Below are 20,749 nucleotides of genomic sequence, written 5' to 3' on the forward strand. Positions count from 1 at the left end.
AGATCAGCAATGCCAGAATAGAAAGTGACATCGTCAGTATAGATGTTAATCTTTATAATATTCTTTGGAAAATCATTTAAGAAGAAACAGTTTTTGGCCTAGAATAGATCCACCATGGAATATGAGCATTACTGATGGGACGATTCCAATATTTTTTTTCCTGATGAAAACTAAGTAAGATTTAATGAAACCAAGAATTGTTAGGGTCGACCCCCCCCCACCCCCAAGAACAGAGCCGTCCATGAGAATCTCAGGAAGAAAAGGGACATACTTACAATTAAAAGACATGAACTGAGTCTTTACAGGATTAAACCAAATAAACCATTTCATACACTTTAACTAAATCCATGTCAACTTCTAGATCAGCTGCATATTTCAACTGATTCTTGGAAGATGAATGAGAAAAAACACCAGAATAGAAAGTGATATCATCAACACAGATGTTAATCTTGTGAATAATATTATCTGGAAAATAATTTAAATAGGAAATAGTTTTGGGCTTAGAATAATAGCTGCGTGGAACATCAGCATTGATAGGAAAAGACAATAAAGAAACACCATCTAGTGTTACTCGGTCTTCAATCAGAAAGAAAAAAAACGAATAATCTGTAGAATTTTAGCACCAATACTATCACCCTGAAGTTTGTGTGGAAGACCAGCATGCCACACTGTCAGACGCCTTTGAAATGTTAAGCGCAATTTAGAATTTAGAAATAAGTTTTATCTGTATTATTTGGATTCATCGAACTACTGTTGTCATCTTGAGTGTGATTTTCACAACATTTCAGTCGATATAACCTTTGACTTTCTTCAAGTGTATCTTGTCGAACTCGGGAATGTTTCTGTCGAATTCAGGAATTAGACCAGAATTTCACAAGGACCTGTGGCTAGAGCATTTGGAAAAATCAATTGTAAAAAGTGGTATCCTCCTGAAGGTTGAAGCTTCAATCCTGAGTGTGGGTGACCGAAAAATACAATTGTGAATTACTTAGGACCTTTATCCAGTCATGGCTGACGGAACAAGAGCATGCTACCCCCGTGAAGTAAATAAAGGGTTCCGCTCGAAATCCCGTCCAAATTCCCCGAGTTCGACAAGATACACTTGAAGAAGGTCGGAGGTTATATCGACCGAAACGTTGTGAAAATCACACTCAAGATGAGAACAGTAGTTCAATGAATCCAAATAATACAAATAACCAATCCTCATCTGAAAATTTCGGAAACGTTTGTTTTATCTAATGAAATATTCTGCAACAATTTGAATCATCACAAGTTTCACAATAAGCATTTATTTAGTTTAGTAAACAAATCTAAAGCGAATCACGTTTTTTAATTATATTGACAACAACTCTTAATGCAACTTTTTTCTTTTTTTTAAATCTTTGGAGATAAGATTCTATGGACAATTATCATGTAACAAATCGCCCTCTATATGTATCTGGTCAGTCTCCTTGCTTGGACCAATGTGACTCTCTCTCTCTCTCTTTCACTCTCCCTCTCCAGATTTCCCCGTCTTTCATCAGTTGCCTCAGATCTTCAGAACCACATTTAGCGTCATGTGCAATTTGCTGGATATATGTGGATCTAGGTCGTGCTATGCTTGTGCACCAATACTGTGGAGTCCACAGCAATACGTTTCTCACCAGCTAGTTTTCATTTTGCAGGTGTTTTAAACGTGCAAAATATAAGTTATAAAGTTGTGTGGCCAATTTATGATATAAATCTGCATTTTTTTTTTTTTTTTTTTACAATAAATAAACATCTAAGTTAGTTGTTATCAGATGCTTTCACAACAACAAAAAAAAAAAAGGATGTATTTACAGTTATATTTCTCTCAAAGGCCGAAATGAAATGTTTTAATTTTATTTTAATGTTTTAAGTCTATTTAATTCCTAAAAAAAAAAAAAAAAAAAAAAAAAAAAAAAAAAATCTTTGTCATTTTTTGATTTATACACGTGTTGGCGATATTGAAAAAAAAAACAAAGAAATACACATGCAAAAAAAAATTTCGTTTATTTGTAAATATATGCTTTCTGTTTTCAAATGACAGATTAACAAGTCTGTGTGATGGGGTTCGTGACAGTGTGCAGAACAATGTGTTGCTAGCACCCTCTCATGTCACCGTCTCAATTCCACCTCTCCTGTCTCTCTCTGTATCTTTCTATTTGGCCCAGATGATGTCACCATTCCACCTGTATCGTTTCAAAAGTGTGGGTCAAATTCGGTGACTGGAAATTTTCCGGCATAGAATTTTACTTCACTCTGACGGGCCTTGCATCCAAACTTATGACCGACTTTTTAGCTTGACGTCACTCCCTGGGGATTATGCAACAATATACCTTCATTCAAAAATTCAACAAAAGGTACCTCAAAGTAGAGTTACGAGTATTTCCTAATCTTCTCCAAAAACACCAATTTGTGTTAGATTCAGACACTTTTATTACAGTTGAGCTGAAAAGAGTTCCTATTTACAATGCCTCCCCACGGGACAGTTAGACACCAGGGTCGTTTTTTTTTAACGTGGAGAAAAGGAACAAAAATAAAAATTGTCTCAGTCGTGAAGGATTTCTCCTCCACTGACAGAGAACAAGAAATGGAAGTGCAGCATCTGAAGAACAGATACTACACTTTGAGGTATTTATTTGCTCCCCCACTGAGCAAATTAGGCACAAGGCCAATTTTTAAAGTGAGGAGTGAAGGGGAAATGGGGACCAACTCCCCGGGGAGTAGGGGAGCTGGATAGTGACAATTGGTATGAAGGGTTACCCTTTCATTGACCAAGGTCTTATATGTGGGGTCGCCCCCACATAGGGTCTTTGCTTGTAGTATCTGCCGGAACAGATACTACACTTTGAGATATTAAATCCTTTATTCATGTTAAAAATACATTGAAAATCAACAATGAACAAAAAACTTAGGCACATGGCCAACTCAAAAGGGGGGATTGTGAGTGTCGTTGGTCATCCTTGTCACTACAGAACTAAACAAAATCAAAAGTTTCTCCCAGCTAGTATCTTTCACCATAATACCACATTCACCCTTTCATACTGGGGGACATCCTACTTAACTCACAATTTTTTAAAACATACCAAATTGTTTACCTCATTAATGGACTTGTTAATCATCTTGCTAGTGTGACTGTAAGAATCAGGAGTGGATGAAGTAAGTTCAGGGAACGTGTGTCATTAATAACCAGGAGAGCGTTACCACTCAACCAAAAAAAAGAGTCTATCAAGCATGTGTAAGCAGTATGATGTATGAAAATGAACTTGGCTAGTGAGGGTTGAGGACATGTGTTGCATGGAGAGAAATGATATGAAAATGATAAAATGGATGTATAATGTGTCTTAAAGACAGACTTCGTTCTGGTTACCTCAGAGGAAGATGAAAGCTGGACAGTATGAGATGTGTGCAGAGAATTAGACTTTAATGGTGTTGTCATGTTGAAAGAATAGATGAGAGTTCTTGATAGATGAAGAACACTTTAGGTAGCAGGTTCAATTTACCAAAGTAAAGAGGGATAAATAAAGACCTGTCCAGAGATAGGTTACTTCACTAATTAATTTCTTAAAGCTGTCCAAAACATATCAGCATATGATGTGGTGAAACAGATTATCTGAATGAACAGAATTGGAAATGATCTTCATTATTTTTTTTAAGGCAAGATATGAAGCTACTTGTTGATGTAATAAACTAAAAAAAAAAAAAAAAAAATCTTCATTATTTTTTTAAGGCAAGATATGAAGCTACTTGTTGATGTAATAAACTAAAAAAAAAAAAAAAAAAAAAATCTTTATTGTTTTTTATTTATTTTTTTATTTTTTTTAAAGTCAGTGGGGAAAATATAGTAATCATTAGTAGTGGAAATTTGGCAAATTGGATTACTTACAGGGATCCAAAATCCAAAACTTGTTCATGTTGGACTAGAAGATGATCATATTATAGTCAGTTAGAAAGCAGGGAAATAAAAGGGAGTTCCACAGGCGTGCAGTTCTAAGAAAGAAGCTTTGTTCATGGAATCTAGGTTTAGGCACAGATAAAGAGTGGGGAAATTATTGATAGTGGTTTCAACTAGATGAGTGTTTCTCATGAAAGCTTGACAAAGAGGGAGGTACCATAGATTGGAGCTCAGACAAGCACTTGCCATGAAAATAACAATAAAGAAGAGACAGGCTTGCAACGTCTCTTCTGTAGGAAAAGGTTGCAGGGAACAGAACAGAGCATCCTCTACTAGGCTGCAAAGTCTATTTTGACCTCTGTCAAGGCAGAATAATGTGCTTCTAGCAGCTCCTTCCCAGATGTAACAAAAGTACTGTATCCTAGGACGTACTTGCCTCTTATACAGGTAGAGAATTGCATCAGCAGTGAGAGATCTACTGGAGCGGTAGAATGATCTTTCCAGCGACCTTGGATTAGCATAAGAGTTTGTGGATTGGAGGGGGGAGAGAAAGCCGCATCTTCTTTTAAAATCGTTCACTGCTTGGTTGAAATAACACACATCATATACTCATTGCTAAGTCTAAAGAAAATTTTCAAAAACAGAAATATTTGATAGAGAATTTTTTTTATTTTTTTCAATTTCAATAAACAGATATTAATGTACACATAAGTTTTTTTTTTTTTTTTTTTTTTGCAAGCTTGTTCAGAAGAAACTATGAACTAACAAGTAATTGCCATGGCTTTGACAAAATCTGTCTAAAAGGGCCCGAACGTTATCTGTAGAGATGATCTGCCTGGAGGTTGGCAGCAATTTCAGGTTCCCATTTGTCTCCATTGGTAAGCAGTTTCTCTTTATTGTATAACAACTCTTCCCGATTTTCTGTAGAGAACTCAAAATTAGGACCCTGCAATAAATAAAAAAATTATATATGACAATTTATATCTATGTATACATCAACAACTTTATACATATATCTACAGACAAGAAAGAAGTAAATAGATACCTTTATCATTAATAATGAAGATTGCCATCAAAGAGTCACGATTAGCCTAGGTGAGATAATATTGATTATTTTCTCCTCATTAATAAATTGAGAAATTACTCAATTAACAATAGAAAGTGCAATCCCGAGGCTTGCTGTGATTTGATGCTGATTAAATTTACTTTCACAATAACCTATAACATGAAACCTCTGAAACTGATAATTCTAATGCTTCTTTTGTCTAAAAAGTGGTTTTGAAGGCTTAACAATGTAGGAATGTACAGTCTTTATAAGCAGATAAATAAACAAATAATTCAATACTATTCTTTTATTTACCTGATTGTAGATGCTTTTTTTTTTTTTTTTTTTTAAACTGTAAATGGTATTTCTCCATTTATTGGGATAAATACCATCTACAGTTGGAGAAAAAAAAAAGCAACAGGTAAATAAAAGAATATAATTGAATTATTATTTGTTTATCTGCTTACAACAACTGTACATTCCTACATTGTTAAGCCTTCAAAGACAACTGTTATCCATTAAACAATGCTTCAAGCAAACCACGACATACTGCTTCTTTTATCTGTTTTATTTAAATCGTGATGTATGATAGATATATTGGGGGTCTGTATTACAATCTACAGACATACAAAAAAGTGGTCAAAAACAAAATTACAGTAAAAACCCCGGGATACTGTATTAAAAATTAGCGACAACATACAGTACAGAATATAATACACATGTGTATAATCAAATAACATAAATAACACCATAAAGCGGGGCAAATACCGTAACCAGGGGGCATAAAAACATTGTATTCCACATCATAACCTGAAAAAGAACATAGCCTAGGGCCACCATATCCTAGGGTTCTACTGTTATAATAAATGTTACCAAAGGCAAGATAAGTTACTCTCCTATCTATCTGGAAAAGTTTTTAGTGGTTTTACTTATTTAAAACGTTTAAATCGGTTCGAAAATCATACAGTATTTATCGATATGTGAAAAACAAATGGCAGCGAGCCGTTAAATATGTGAAGTTTGGAAAATTGAGTTAAAACTAAAAAAATTATACAAAATACTGTTAGAAACTCACCCAGTATATGTTACCGTGGCATATATTGGGTAGGTTTCTAACCACTAAAAACTTTTCCAGATAGGTAGAAGAGTAACTTATCTTGTCTTTGATAACATTTATTTGTCATATTTTTGGATTGTAATACGAACCCATATATTGATTTCTGAAACACAAAATAAGAAATCCATTAGTGTAAGGTATTGATGTTTCAAAGTTTGGCTGCTGTTTTGTATGGCTGGTTGTCGGTGAAGAAAGCAGAAACTTTAAATATGTATGAACTATCGATGCTTAGTGACCGAAATACAGTTTCGGTCATGGTTACGGCATTCATTCTGAGTCAGTTGGACCAGTTCTTTCCAACAAGTTTACCATCTCTTGACACTAACTGATTAGGCACATCGATCCAAGGCTGCCTCGCTTATGAGTGCAAGCAATTTACGGTTCCAGTGACTGACCTCATAAAAGTGAGTGCTTAGAATCAGTTCAGCATCCTGCTTCACCATCACTGAGTTGGCCACTGTGCTCTTTCTTCCAGCCTGGCAGTGGTGCTGGGGTCGATGACTTCATGACTCATGTCACCTGGGTGTCGACATCTGGCAAGGAGAGATTTTTGGAAGGAGTGGATCTTGCAGCAAACGCGAACTGTACTGTTGAAGATAAAGTGTTGTCAACAGACACAGAGGATGTGGCATAGGCAGTAATGATCAAATACCTCCAGTAAATCACTTGCCTGCATAGGCCAAATCTTGCAGCCATAAAGGATAATGGTGAAGACGAGGGTCTGGTAGATCTTATCTTTGGTGTTCAGCCTTATTTCTTTTCGAAACCAGAGCTGTGATCGAAGTCGACAGAAGGCAGTGCAAGCATTGCTAATGCGATTGAGGATATCTTCCTCCCCTTCGCTTGTTACAGTGATGATGAAGCCAAGGTATTTGAACTGATCAGCTTCTTCAAAGGTTTCCATATCTAAGACAACTGGTTGTTTTTATTTGGAAGGAGACCTGCCGTCAGTAATTTTGTCTTATTGGTGCTTATCTCCATGTCACTCTTTGAGGCATAAGATTGCGTCCTCTCAATGGCTGATTGAATGTCCAAGAAGCTTTCACCCAATATGCCAATATCATCAGCATAACATATTTGTAGACCACAACTTACTGAAAGTTGACCAGAGTGTTCAGTATGATCTAATTGATAATGTAATTGATGAGCATAGGTGAAACACATTCTTGTTGGACACCAGAGTGAATGTCAAAGAAACATGACTCCTGATCATGGACTTTAGTGCGAGTGAAAAAATATTATGCTTTGATTAGGTTAAGCAGTTTTGGGGTTATGCCATTGGCATACATAACCTTCCAAAGGGCTCCACAGTCAACAGTCCAATACAGCAGAGAGGTTAATGAAGCAGACAATAGTCTTTTGATGGTAGCTCCAACGATGCTCAATAAACTGCAAAATGAATAGTTGGAATCCGAGGTGTTTTCTTGTATCATATTCTGACAAAGCTTGCTCCATGTTTTCATCAATTTTCTGCCAGTAAATGTTGCAACCATCTCTTACAGAGTGGGTGGTTTTGGGGCGCAGTTGTCAGAAGTTATTAGAGCTGGAACATAGAGCTTGTTTTGCTCGGTTTGCAATCTCAATTGTGCAATTTGATATCCAATCTTAGACACATCTTTTGGTGCTGCCAAGAGTGATGTGTAACTTTGTTTACATTGCTTTTTGAGGGGATCACAACAGGTCTTTGAAATTTGTGTCAGTCGATTGAAGTTCTTCAAAACTGTTGGATAGATGGATTTGAAAGGAATTTTTAGCAGCTCCACACTTGAGCCATGGTACATCATATTTCAGCAGCTACTGAGTCTTCTTATTTGCCTTTAACTGTAGACATCGTTTTTCGCGGACCATGACATGATTAGAGCCATTTTTAGTGTCGCTTTCTGCCCCATGATACAACAATAGTTAAGCACAAAAGACGCCCTGTAAGATTTGATAAGGATGTGATCACTTTAGTTCTGAGTGACACTGTCATTGGAGTATCGAGTCATGAGGTGGTTTTTGGGATGTTGAAAATGAGTGCTTGATATTGAAAGCAGATTCGTAGCTGCAAAATTAATGAGATGTTCTCCGTTTGAACAGCCATCTCCGATGGCCAACTGGTTGACAATGTGTCTTGTATCCAACATCCATGCAGGTATTGAAATCACCTGCAACTACCACAAGATCTTGTGAGGAGATTTTATTCATAACAGCCTAAAAACTATCATAGAAGACATCCTTAATGTTGTCAGTGACATCAAGAGTGGGGGGGGGGGCATAGTCAGTGATGACAGATATATTAAACAGTGTGCAACATAGATGTATTCAAGCTCGGCAGAGATAGATTGGATCTTGTGCAAGGAGCGTAGCATTTACTTGATCGTTCAGAGCAAGTGAAATGCCAAAATATATCTATATGACTTGGGTTCATCAGCTTGAATCGAAACCGAATCCCAAACTTATATATATATATATATATATATATATATATATATATATATATATATATATAGTTCCTTTAGCTATAATTGAAAGCAAAACTTTTGAAGAATTCTTGATAAAATTATTTTCTAAAAATAAATTATTGGAGTGCCATTAGCTTATGATCGAAACCCAAACTTATGAAGAATTCTTGGTAAACTTATTTATAAAAAAAATAGATGACTTAAGTGCCATCAGCTATAGTCGAAACCGAAACCAAAACTATGAAGAATTCTTAGTAAACTTATTTATAAAAAAATTAAATGACTTGAGTGCCATCAGCTATAATTGAAACTGAAACCAAAACATATGAAGAATTCTTGGTAAAATAATTTATTATAAGAAATGGAAGTACATAATGACACAGATGTAAGCATGACACAGAAAATAACACACACTATCGTATTAATATATAGATACTTGTATTGTGTACAATGCTCACAGACATTAAGAATATTAGAGAGTGATTGAATAAACATAGATTGAGAAGGTGATAAATACATACAGAGATAAGAGAAAGAAGAGCAACTTATTAATTAAGTCTAATGTTCAAATTAAACGTAATTTATAATTCACCCTTTATGACTTGGTTGAACTAATTCGTTCAGTCATAAATAAATTAATATAACAGTATAAATAAAGTAATTGATTCAAACACGCCTTGTGCGTATTAGTTCAGGATCTGAGTAGATGCCAGATACCTCCAGATTGCAACTGTCCGTTTCTTACATCTATCTCAGAGAGTGGAAGATTTCGTTTTTTATCATTAACACACTTTTATCAAGCACTATGGATAATAATCAAGGTACGTTTATGAAATGCAAAAATTCTCAGGGGTAGTTTAACTATTGAACTTCATAATTTTTTCAGTTTTGAAGATAATCAGTGAATTATTACACTTTAAAACTAAAATTAACAATGAATATTTTTTTTAATCATCTACATCATAATTCAGGTCATAAAAGGTTGCCCATGTTTCTTTTATCTAATTAAAACAGAATTTTATTTTCAAACATAATTAATCTCAGAACAAGTATATTTTAGCATCTACTTTAGCAAAAACTGTTTCAGGGAAATAGATGTTAATTAACTTGCTCTTAATAATAACAGATTGGTCGCTTGTAAAACTTGCATTAAGCTATTTGTTAGATTATTCCAAGTATTATCATTTTCAATCCTCATTGGGAACTGACCATGTTTCATTAAAACTCAACTTGAATTTATAAATATCTCAAATGTTTATAAGAAATTGTTATTTTGAGTATTTGTAGTTGGACAAGTAACTTGGAATTTCTTTTTTGTTATGTTGGCATATTTAGCTAATAAGACAATCTGGTGCATCCAGAGTCAGGTCAGGGTTTCTGTCTGAGACGATAAAATGCAAAACCCAAAATCAGCAATGAGAGCAGTGCATCACTGAAGATCTCTCTCAAGGCATTTGAGGGTTGTATTTTATGATCGATACTTATTTTTATGCTCGAAACGTTTTATCATTGGAATCCTTTGAGATGAATAATTTGTATATTTATTTATTTGCGGACTGTCATTCTCATCTTCATAGTTGTTGTTTCATAACGTTTCAACCAACTATTCTTCCGGCCTTCATCAGGTGGTTAACCATGACAGGATAAGAATGCTGAGTCTCCTAACTGTATCCTCAGTAATTACTGCCTTCCATAGTTGTTGTCGTCTCACCACATTTTTGGCTAACTAATCTTCTGGACAGCTTTGAGTAGGATTGAAACTGCTATCTTCAAACAATATTCACCTGGAACCATAGGGATTCAATGTCTTTATCTACTGCGCTACGGACCCCGAAGGACGATCAAGGTTGGATCTTTTGGTCTTATAAATCCAAGTTTTTTGTTCTTATCTGAGCTTCCATCGTTGGGTCCGTACCGAATGATATATTATATTTTATTATTGAAATCCTTTGAGATGAGTAATTTGTATATTTATTTATTTATTATAAATAAATAAAATAAATATATATAAATGGAATATTATTGAAATTTAAGAGACTCAGCATTCCTATCCCATTGCATCCAACCATCTGATGAAGGCCAGTGGAATAGTTGGCCGAAACGTTGTGAAACAATTACTATGAAGAAAAGGATAACAGTCTGCAAATAAATAAATAAATAAATAAATATCAAACCGTTTTGTCTAATATACTTTCAGTTTTCATTAGAAGTCTGTCACGTAAGGGGGGGGGACTTGTTTTATGAGTCACATTTACTTAGTTATGACCTTTAGTCTTTACATAATTCGTCTCAATCCAAATTTGTCCAGATTTACATGTGATGGTGGGGAAAGACTAGCCTAATGGATATTGTTGGCGACTATGGAATCAGCTATCAGATTTGTTGTGTCAACCATACACTTAAAGACATGAATATTTTCTTTTGATTTATGGATAAAAATAGCAACTTGTGTTCAACTAATTGAATACATTTGTTTTCAACAGATATTAAGTTTTGGTATTAAATAAGACAATCTAAACTACATTTTAGATCTCTTGAGATTTTGTGTTATTTGCTTTAATTCAAAATCAGAAATAACTAAAGCATTGTTAACATTCTTAAAATTTTTCGCTTTATGAATTTAAAATAAGTTTAATTATATCAAATACAGAAGATTAGCGCTCTAACCCCCCCCCCCGACCCGCATTGTCCAGTAGTATATTACCTAGCAAAAAACACCATAGTTTAAAGACAATAAAGCAAAAACTATGTTTTTTTTTGTTTTTTTAATCAAAGGGATGTAACTCTGAAAATAAAAAAAAGATCCTTTTTTTTGTTTTTTAACGATAGATATTTGAAAATCATTTTAGTACAAACAAGTAATAATGCTTCAACAATTCACAAGAAAAACTGAAAAATGTTGATTTTATATTAATGATAAAGAAAACCACATATTTTATACTATATACACACATATATATATATATATATATATATATATATACCAATTGGAATAAGATAAAAATAATAAAGTGCTTAAAGATAACTCAATAGTGCAATACTAGAGCTATTAAAACTATTTGATGTACCTCTTCATCAAGAACAGACACACATTTTTATGTTCATTTCAAAAAGGGTACAATGTTATTACCAATATATGTGTATGATTGTTTCAGCCCATTACTGGTATTTAAATATATAATAGTTTTCAACATGTAATTTACTATCTTTACTCTAGCAGGGCAACACTTAGTGCAGAATATACATAAAAACCGTGAATAAACATGGCAGTCACATCAACCTATGGATAGTCCTTCTACACCAACAATCTATTGACAATTCTGGAAGTTTTTTTTTGTTTTTTTTAGGCCCATCACGTGTTACATGTCATATAGGTAAGTTATCCAATATCTAGATTTTCCATAGTAGTAGTGGAATAGTACTGTTAGACTATTTTGTACGGGCACTAATATGTGTATGCGTGCATTTTAATGATTTTATTTTGAAGGTATATGTGTACACGTCTGATCTTTTAAATTATGTATTTCTATCTCTTACTATTATATAAAAGGAACTTTGTGTGTGAGTTTGTTCCCTATGGACTCAAAAACAGCTGGACCAATTTTTATGAAATTTCACATGAAGGTACTTTATGTGCCTGGTAGCGTTCTTAGATAGCTTTTGTATCGGAATGTCTTTGATAAGTATTGATAATCAAAATAATCTGATGAGAGAACGAACAAGCTATTTTGACCAAAGTTAACACCTTACACAGCCTAACATCACAACTGCATTTTAGAAGTTTTATTACCACACAAGCTGAAAGGCCCAACATATAAAATCAACAGTAGGTTCTTTGATATAACAGGGCGCATTCGAAATGAATGCTTCTGTTTAGAGCACAATTGAAGCATGATACTTGACTTTTGCATTTAAACTTTAATTCAAGCCATTGTATATAAAAAAATAATTTTATAAAATCAACAGTAGGCTAACTATAGTGTAATATAGACAACACTGTATTTTAGACTAAGTCACTGTGAGGAGGCATGCAAAGTTTCTTCCTGGTCCACAACTAGAGCAAGCAATCAATCGATTTGATTAAAAAATGGACGGTTTCACCGATTTCAATGACAATAAAAATATGGAAGTGTGAAACGTTTGTTTTTATCATCATTCAATCCCAGGAAACATCAGGTTTCTCTGCTAGTATATATATATATATATATATATATATATATATATATATATATATATATATATATATATATTAGATTGCAAGACAAAGAGGTAGTTTAATATATCAAAATAAATTAAAATCCAAGAACACAGAATAAAAGTAACTCTACATTATCCAGAAGATGAAGACATAATTGAAAAGCGTAAAAGAAAGAACTTCCATTCCTGGAGTTGGTATATTTAAATAACTTCATCCTCTGAAATCTTTGTAATTTAAATTTTCAGATTATATCTTACATTATTAAAAAAATATTTTCAAATGTTTAGAAAGACTGTTTTATGTATAAGAAAAACTTATGGTATTAACAAAGTGAACATAAAAATTAGTGATGGGAGGATTCCAATATTTTTCCTGATTCCGATACAATTACCGATTTTGTACTAAATATTATGTAGTGAGTCGAACAAAAGAAAGTATTTGTTAATTAATAATCTGTCTGTCGATCTATCTATTTATCTATGTGTATTATTGATATATCTCTCTATCCATTTCTGTTTCTATCCATTTCGATCTATCTATCTAACTGGAGAGATAAACAAGATATGAATATGAAGATATTGACAAAAACTGTCAAAATATAATAAAATCATATCATAGACAAGTTTACCGGAAGCATCTGATCAGCTGACGGAAGTATGTGTATGTTACGTGGTTCTAGTTAGCTGAGAAGAATAATTGGAGTTGGAATTCGGACGTTAAGCAAGGCAGACGGTTTAACAGGTCGTCCCACTCCCCTTCACCAGGGAGGGAATTGACGTACGTCAAAATAGATACCTAGAATTAACCACTCAAGCAAAGATTTTCACTTTCCATTCTTCTGCGAGCGACACCTGGAAAGTGAATAAAAACTATATAAAATACAATCAGCGTTCTTGGAAGTGAATGAATATTCGTTCAAACATGTTCCAGCCTCCCCTTCAAGAACAAAATGAATTCCAGGTGGACCAAGATCAAAGACGCATGAAAATAAGGTATGTTGAAAAATACATGTATCACACACATACACACTCACCCACCCGTATATGAGCATTTAGACGATCATAGCATTGGAACATAAATAGACAGCAACAACATAACTTAGGGTTCAGATAGTGAAGAACCACCGTAGACATTTAGTGACATGTACACACATCAAGATGAACCCTTCGTCACAAGTACATATCGCTGTATGATGTTGGTATTCCATTATACAACATATGGTGCTATGGTACACATTACACAATACAAAATTTCAGATTCTAATTCTTTATAAATCAGCAAATATTAAATTATATAGTTATTATTTTTCCATACTACCATAAGAACACATGTTAAATGTGCAGATATTTTCTCAAACATAAAAATAAACACTTGTGAGGGATGACCTATCAATTTTAGTTTTACTGGTAGTTTCAAATCCATAAATACTTATAATTTTATCATTACTACCAGCAGTAGAAGATGTTGTTTTAAACAAAATCAAATAAAAAGTAAAATTAAAAAAATCGTTTTTGGCATCGGAAAATATACAGTTTTCCGATTCTGATACCCCAAAAAGTTCTGCTTTCGCAGATTCCAAATTCTGATTAATCGTCCCAACACTAGTAAAAACACTTACCTCAACAATAGCATCAACTGGGCATGCCTCTTGACAAAAGCCGCAGTAAATACATTTTGTCATGTCAATGTCATATCTTGTGGTACGACGGCTTCCATCAGCGCGAGGTTCTGCTTCAATTGTAATGGCCTAGAATAAAGATTACAATAAATTGTGAACACAATGTAAAAGCAAAATTATTTCATAAACACTTGAGGATACAGTTAAGGGGCACAACATTCTTAACCTGTCGCGGTTAACCACCTGAAGAAGGCCAGAGGAATAGTTGGCCAAAACGTCATGAAACAAAAACTATCATTGTTTATGCTTTTCCTCTATTCATAACATTTTTCTTTGATCCAAAATTCCCGCGTTAAATATTTAACATAAATATTTTAACATTCTTCTCTTTTAAAACATTTTTCTGAATATCTTTTTAACCTAAATAATTTAACAATTAATCATAATAATCGTTTTGACCTTTGGCACTGCCTGCCACAACATAACAGCTACTACGCTGTGGTCATAGTTAACATGATCACAGAACTATCAGATACAAAATTTCCTAGCAATTCTTTCATTTTGATTATAAATACAAAACGAAAACAGCATGAGGAAAGATGAAACTTCTCACCTGAGCAGGACAAATAGCTTCACACAATTTGCACGCAATGCATCTCTCCTCTCCAGATGGATATCTGCGTAAAGCGTGCTCTCCACGAAATCTGGGGCTGAGAGGTCCTTTCTCAAATGGATAGTTGATAGTGGCAGGTTCCTTCAACAAATGCCCAAAAACCATAGCTAAACCTGAAATTAACAGAAATTAGAATCATAATTAAAAAATTTTTTTAGTTAATCTTGTTTTAGTGAAATGCTGTCATTAATTAGCAATACACATGAAAAGTTTTAAATGGCTTAAAATATTGGTATCTATAGAAAGAGCTTGATGAGGTAAGTAAAAAATATTTTTAAATCCAATTAAAAATACAAAAGTTATGACTATTTGGATTTTGATATTTTCCCCTCTTTAAGACCATATACGTTTTGTCACATGTTTTTTACTACTTTTTCAGTGAAAATGTTATATCTTTGTTAAAAGATAATGAAATTTGACATCTAAGTATATTTTTGTGCAAAGAATCAGAATATGCTACTGAAAATCTCCAGAAATTAATGGTTTCCAAATAATCTGCAGTAAATGCACATAGTTTGCTGCAATTCTTTAAAAATGCAGTTATTAATTTTTTTTTTTTTCAGTGATATGCAACCATTAATAAAAAATTCTTTAACCTTTTTTAGTGAAATGCAGCTATTAACTTTTAAGTTTGGTGTGAAAGATGACAGTTTTAGGAGATGCATTGACCATACATTTCCAAAACGTTCTTGCATTTCTTGAAAGCGAAATGACTGAGTGATTACATGAGCTGACCAAAGTTCAGTCGCAGGTATAGTTAAATAATGACTTGCTGATTTTGTTCTATATCACAAATCCCAAGTGCATATGTGCACGCCTTCATCATAATTTTTTTTCTCCAACCAGATAAACGAAAGATTTAAATTTAATAAATACCTCATTTTCTTCATTTCTTACTCTGACATATTAAAAAGCGAACATACATACATACATACATACACACACACATTTTTGCTTTTATATTTATAGACTAGCGGGGGATACCCGGGTGTTTGGAGGTGTGTGTGTTTTTGGGTAAATGAAAACAAAAATCGTTGGCCGGGTGTTTGTTTAAAAAAAAAAATGAAGCCTTGATGCGCAGTTGGAAAAAAGTGCAACGTTTAATGGCAGGTGCCCGTTTTTGACAACTTCAACTTTGAGTGCGGGACAGTGTTTTATTTACCATGAGTCTGTTCGCTTCTTTTTTATATGAAAAAGCTTAATGCACATGCGGCGATCGAAAAATCTTAAATATTTATCTTTTGAAAGTCAGGCAAATTAAATAGACAGACGACCCCAGTTGTTAACTCGTAGATTTAGGCGTGATATAAAAAGTTTTAAGAAGAAGTGAGTCGACTGATTGTTTCTCGGAAAAAAAGCCTTTCTTGGACATACACAAAAAGTGAACATACACACACATTTTCGATTTTATATCTATAGATGACAACACATTTAATTTTTGTTTTTAAGGTGACATTTTTTTTTTGTAACTAAATGTAAAAAAATAAGATGGTGCCATCCTTACCTGTAAACATTTCTCCCCAGAATGCCGTTCTTGCTGCTCTGTCAGTGATGTCAGACCATTTCATACTTGGCTCAGGAGGGCTCACATCCTCTGAGAAAAAAATAAGAATTAAAAAAAGTGATATATCAATGGACTAATATTAGATACGAGTGGGGGGGGGGCATACCAAACATTTTGATTGGTCAAACAAGATCACATTAAGTTAAAGAGAGTAGTTTGGAAATAGTTATAACATCTAGTGAGAAACATGGTTCAAGGTTCTTTCTCCTTGCTACTCAGGAAAAAGAAACTACAGTGTAAAGTCTGAGAAACATGACACAACCAACTGTTGTGGAACCAAATTAATAAAATAATATAAATACTAGCAGAATCTGTGGAAATTCCACGGTCATTAAAAATTTTTGAAACACATTAGAAATAAAAAGTTTTAAAAAATAATATAAAACAAATAACGAATTTAAAACAATTTTTTATCATTCTTTTTTAATCTTTTAAATCTAAAAAGAATTGTTTTAAAAATTAGATTTTTTTTCAATGAAAATTCAACACAACACCTTGTTTTTTGGTTTTTTTTCTGAATTTTTTTATATAAATCAGAAATGTACAGATGTCAATTCACTTAATGTCATGAAGCACATATGGTCATGAAGAGAAAAATAATCGACCATGCGAGGCACAAAAGTAGTCATAACTTCTTTCTTAGATCATCAAACTATGTAATTATTGAAATATTGTAAAAAGTTTCAACTTTTCATGTGAATTGATTGGTTTAACAGTTTGAAAAATTATATATGACAAATGCAATTTAAATGAGACTTTCCAGATTGAGCACTTGAAGTTGAATATATTCTATCCAATATACAATAAACATTTGAATAAACTAATAGGACTAACATTTGAATGAACTAATAGGACTAACATTTGAATGAACTAATAGGACTAACATTTGAATGAACTAATAGGACTAACATTTGAATGAACTAATAGGACTAACATTTGAATGAACTAATAGGACTAACATTTGAATGAACTAATAGGACTAACATTTGAATGAACTAATAGGACTAACATTTGAATGAACTATTAAGACTAACATTTGAATAAACTAATAAGACTAACATTTGAATAAACTAATAAGACTAACATTTGAATAAACTAATAAGACTAACATTTGAATAAACTAATAAGACTAACATTTGAATAAACTAATAAGACTAACATTTGAATAAACTAATAAGACTAACATTTGAATAAACTAATAAGACTAACATTTGAATAAACTAATAAGACTAACATTTGAATAAACTAATAAGACTAACATTTGAATAAACTAATAAGACTAACATTTGAATAAACTAATAAGACTAACATTTGAATAAACTAATAAGACTAACATTTGAATAAACTAATAAGACTAACATTTGAATAAACTAATAAGACTAACATTTGAATAAACTAATAAGACTAACATTTGAATAAACTAATAAGACTAACATTTGAATAAACTAATAAGACTAACATTTGAATAAACTAATAAGACTAACATTTGAATAAACTAATAAGACTAACATTTGAATAAACTAATAAGACTAAACTGATGTTTGGAAAAAATCAAAGAAAAAAAACTCCTACTGAGAATTTGTCAGGAAGAAGTTACAAGGATCATATTAGATAACTTCTGGAGTAAAGACGAAAAGAAATGCAGCGTTCTGCCTCTGAATAGTTTTGCAATCATTAGACTGAATGATGATACAGATGCAGCATGAAAAGGGAGAAATAATGTGTTTTAGAGATTCTGAAGATCTAAAGTACATGGTTTCCAAAAACTACTTTGACCATTTCTCCCTTGATAAAACAAGAATGTTTCAAATTGATAATCTTAGACTCTTAATCATGGTTTATTCATAATTGTGTTGATCATACAAATAAGTATGGCTATTTTATAAACAGATCATACAAATAAGTATGGCTATTTTATAAACAGCTTTTACAACGGAAACTCTCGCCCTCACACATTCTTATTTTTATACTCTAGCTTTTAATTTTTTTAAGAAAAGAAAAAGAAAAGTCAAATGGAACAAAGGATGAGCATTGGTGTATTGGTTGAAAAATATTGGAAATTTAAGAGACTTACTCCACAAACATCTTTGTTGACTGCTGTGGTTTCCAGTTGTCAATGACACAGCTCGGAGAGAATGACTCAACAGACGTTGGCCTGAAAAAAAAAAAAAAAAAAAAAAAAAATTATATCTTCACAATTGTAAGTAGCTTGGATGAATCAAAATAAATTCACTTTATTTAATTATTTTAAATCTTAAAAATACCAATAAAATAATTTAAATGTTTAAATTTTTGGTGCGTGTTAAGATACAATCAGCAAACCGATTTTTTTTTTAAATATGTCGTTTTAAGCAAAAACAATATTATGTACTTAATTGTTATGCCAAAAACAGAAATACATCCAAAAATTACGAAAACTAATTGGAATGTTGTCAGAATCAGTTGTTTTGTTGGTATCAAACTGCTTGATAAGTTTGGTAATATCCCAGATATATATATATATATATATATATATATATATATATATATATATATATATGGTGCTAATGCAGAGAGTGATCTGCGCTATTTTTTAAATCGTATTTCCATGTTTAATTAAAGTTTTTTTTTTTTTTATTCAATTGTAAGGTTAAAGTACAGAATAGGTACAAAACACCCTCCCCATGTTAAGAATGGCTTTTTAAATAATAACGTTATTATTTCAGCACGGATCACTCTCTGCATGAGTACCATATATATCACTCAGAGTATTTTCAGTCATAGGGAGAAATTTGGGGGTTTGTTTTACTGTACACATAGATTCGAAAAAGTTGTCAAAAAACAAATATATACCAAATAAATGTTATTAAAGACAAGATAAGTTACTTTTCTACCAAACTGGATATAATTTTCGTGTTTTTATTTAATCTAACATGTTTATTTAGCTCGAAAAACATACTGTGTTTACCGATGTATTGGAAAATTCAAAATGGCACCCGACTCTCTCTTTAACACGGTAAGTTTGGGAAAAGGTGTTATAAATTAAAAATCTAGACAAAATACTATTAAAAACTCGCTCAATATATGTTACCGTGACATAGGTTGATATATATTCGGTGGGTTTTTAATAGTATTTTGTCTAGTTTATGATTTATAACACCTTTTTCCAAACTTACTGTGTTAAAGAGAAAGTCGGGCGCCATTTTGAATTTTCCAATACATCGGTAAACACTATATTTTTCGAACTGAATAAACATGTTACATTGAATAAAAACACGAAAAATATATCCAGTTTGGAAGAAAAGTAACTTATCTTACCTTTGATAACATTTATTTGTTATATATTTGTTTTTTGTCAACTTTTTTTGAATCTGTGTACAGTAATACAAACCCCATTTCCGATTTTAGAGAAGGTCGACAGTAATTTTTTTTTTTTTTCCGTTGTAATTCAACAGACTTGATACATGTTTCGAAGTAGATAAATGCTTTAAAATAAGTTAAAACACAAAAACACTTATCCAGGTAGGTCGAAGAGTAACTTGTCTTTGGTAACATTTATTGTGCATTTTCAAGCCAATAAACAAAGTTTGTTTTGTTGATTCTTCTGAAAAGTTCATTTCCCCTTTTTAAAAATTAAATCTTTATTTTAAGATTGTAATAACGTGGATTAAAAAAAAAAACATTAGAACATCTATTTTCAAATGGATTGATAAAATAACTTTAACACTGTTTTAATATTGTGTAATTATCAAATCAGTAAAATCGCGAATCTCTTATTTCAATCCCGTAACCCTAAAAAGAATATCGATAAAAAGTAAATATTAATTTACAAAAACAAAATTAAAATCTCCGACCTTAACGTTATGAAATCAAGGGCAAAAAACACAGGCAGAAGGTGAGAATGATGCTTGATAATAAATGAAGATCTTTGGTTTTTAATTACAAATGTTTGGTATCAAAATAAATTCCTTGCAATGTGAGATGCTTTAAATCGAGTTTGAATAGCATATTTACCTGAACGTCCAACAGAATAGATTGTTATTGCCGAAAGAGGCATTTTCTCCAACCTCCAAACCACACTGGGAATGGGAGATGAATGAGAAGATCAACCATTCACAACTTCCGCTATTTTTCACACCCGGTTTCCGGTATGAAATCTATGGAAGCCCATAAACGCTTATTTTAGCCGAAAAATAAAAAATTCTAAAGACAT

The 20,749-nt window shown here is 32.5% G+C and overlaps 1 protein-coding gene across 1 annotated transcript; it reads right to left on the minus strand.

The window, feature by feature from the left end:
* Positions 1 to 4,547: 4,547 nt before the first annotated feature.
* Positions 4,548 to 20,708, minus strand: LOC145276794 (NADH-ubiquinone oxidoreductase subunit 8-like). Its single transcript, XM_080128102.1, has 6 exons — positions 20,551 to 20,708; positions 18,632 to 18,712; positions 16,498 to 16,587; positions 14,934 to 15,106; positions 14,321 to 14,449; positions 4,548 to 4,844 (listed from the first exon to the last, which is right to left on the minus strand). Exons 1-6 carry the CDS (start codon positions 20,591 to 20,593, stop codon positions 4,713 to 4,715), a joined length of 648 nt encoding a protein of 215 aa, XP_079984228.1. The 5' UTR covers positions 20,594 to 20,708; the 3' UTR covers positions 4,548 to 4,712.
* Positions 20,709 to 20,749: the final 41 nt, after the last annotated feature.

The sequence above is a fragment of the Euprymna scolopes genome, chromosome 1 (assembly GCF_053919585.1).
Source record: "Euprymna scolopes isolate OS-2025 chromosome 1, ASM5391958v1, whole genome shotgun sequence".
In the NCBI taxonomy this organism is placed as follows: domain Eukaryota; kingdom Metazoa; phylum Mollusca; class Cephalopoda; order Sepiida; family Sepiolidae; genus Euprymna; species Euprymna scolopes.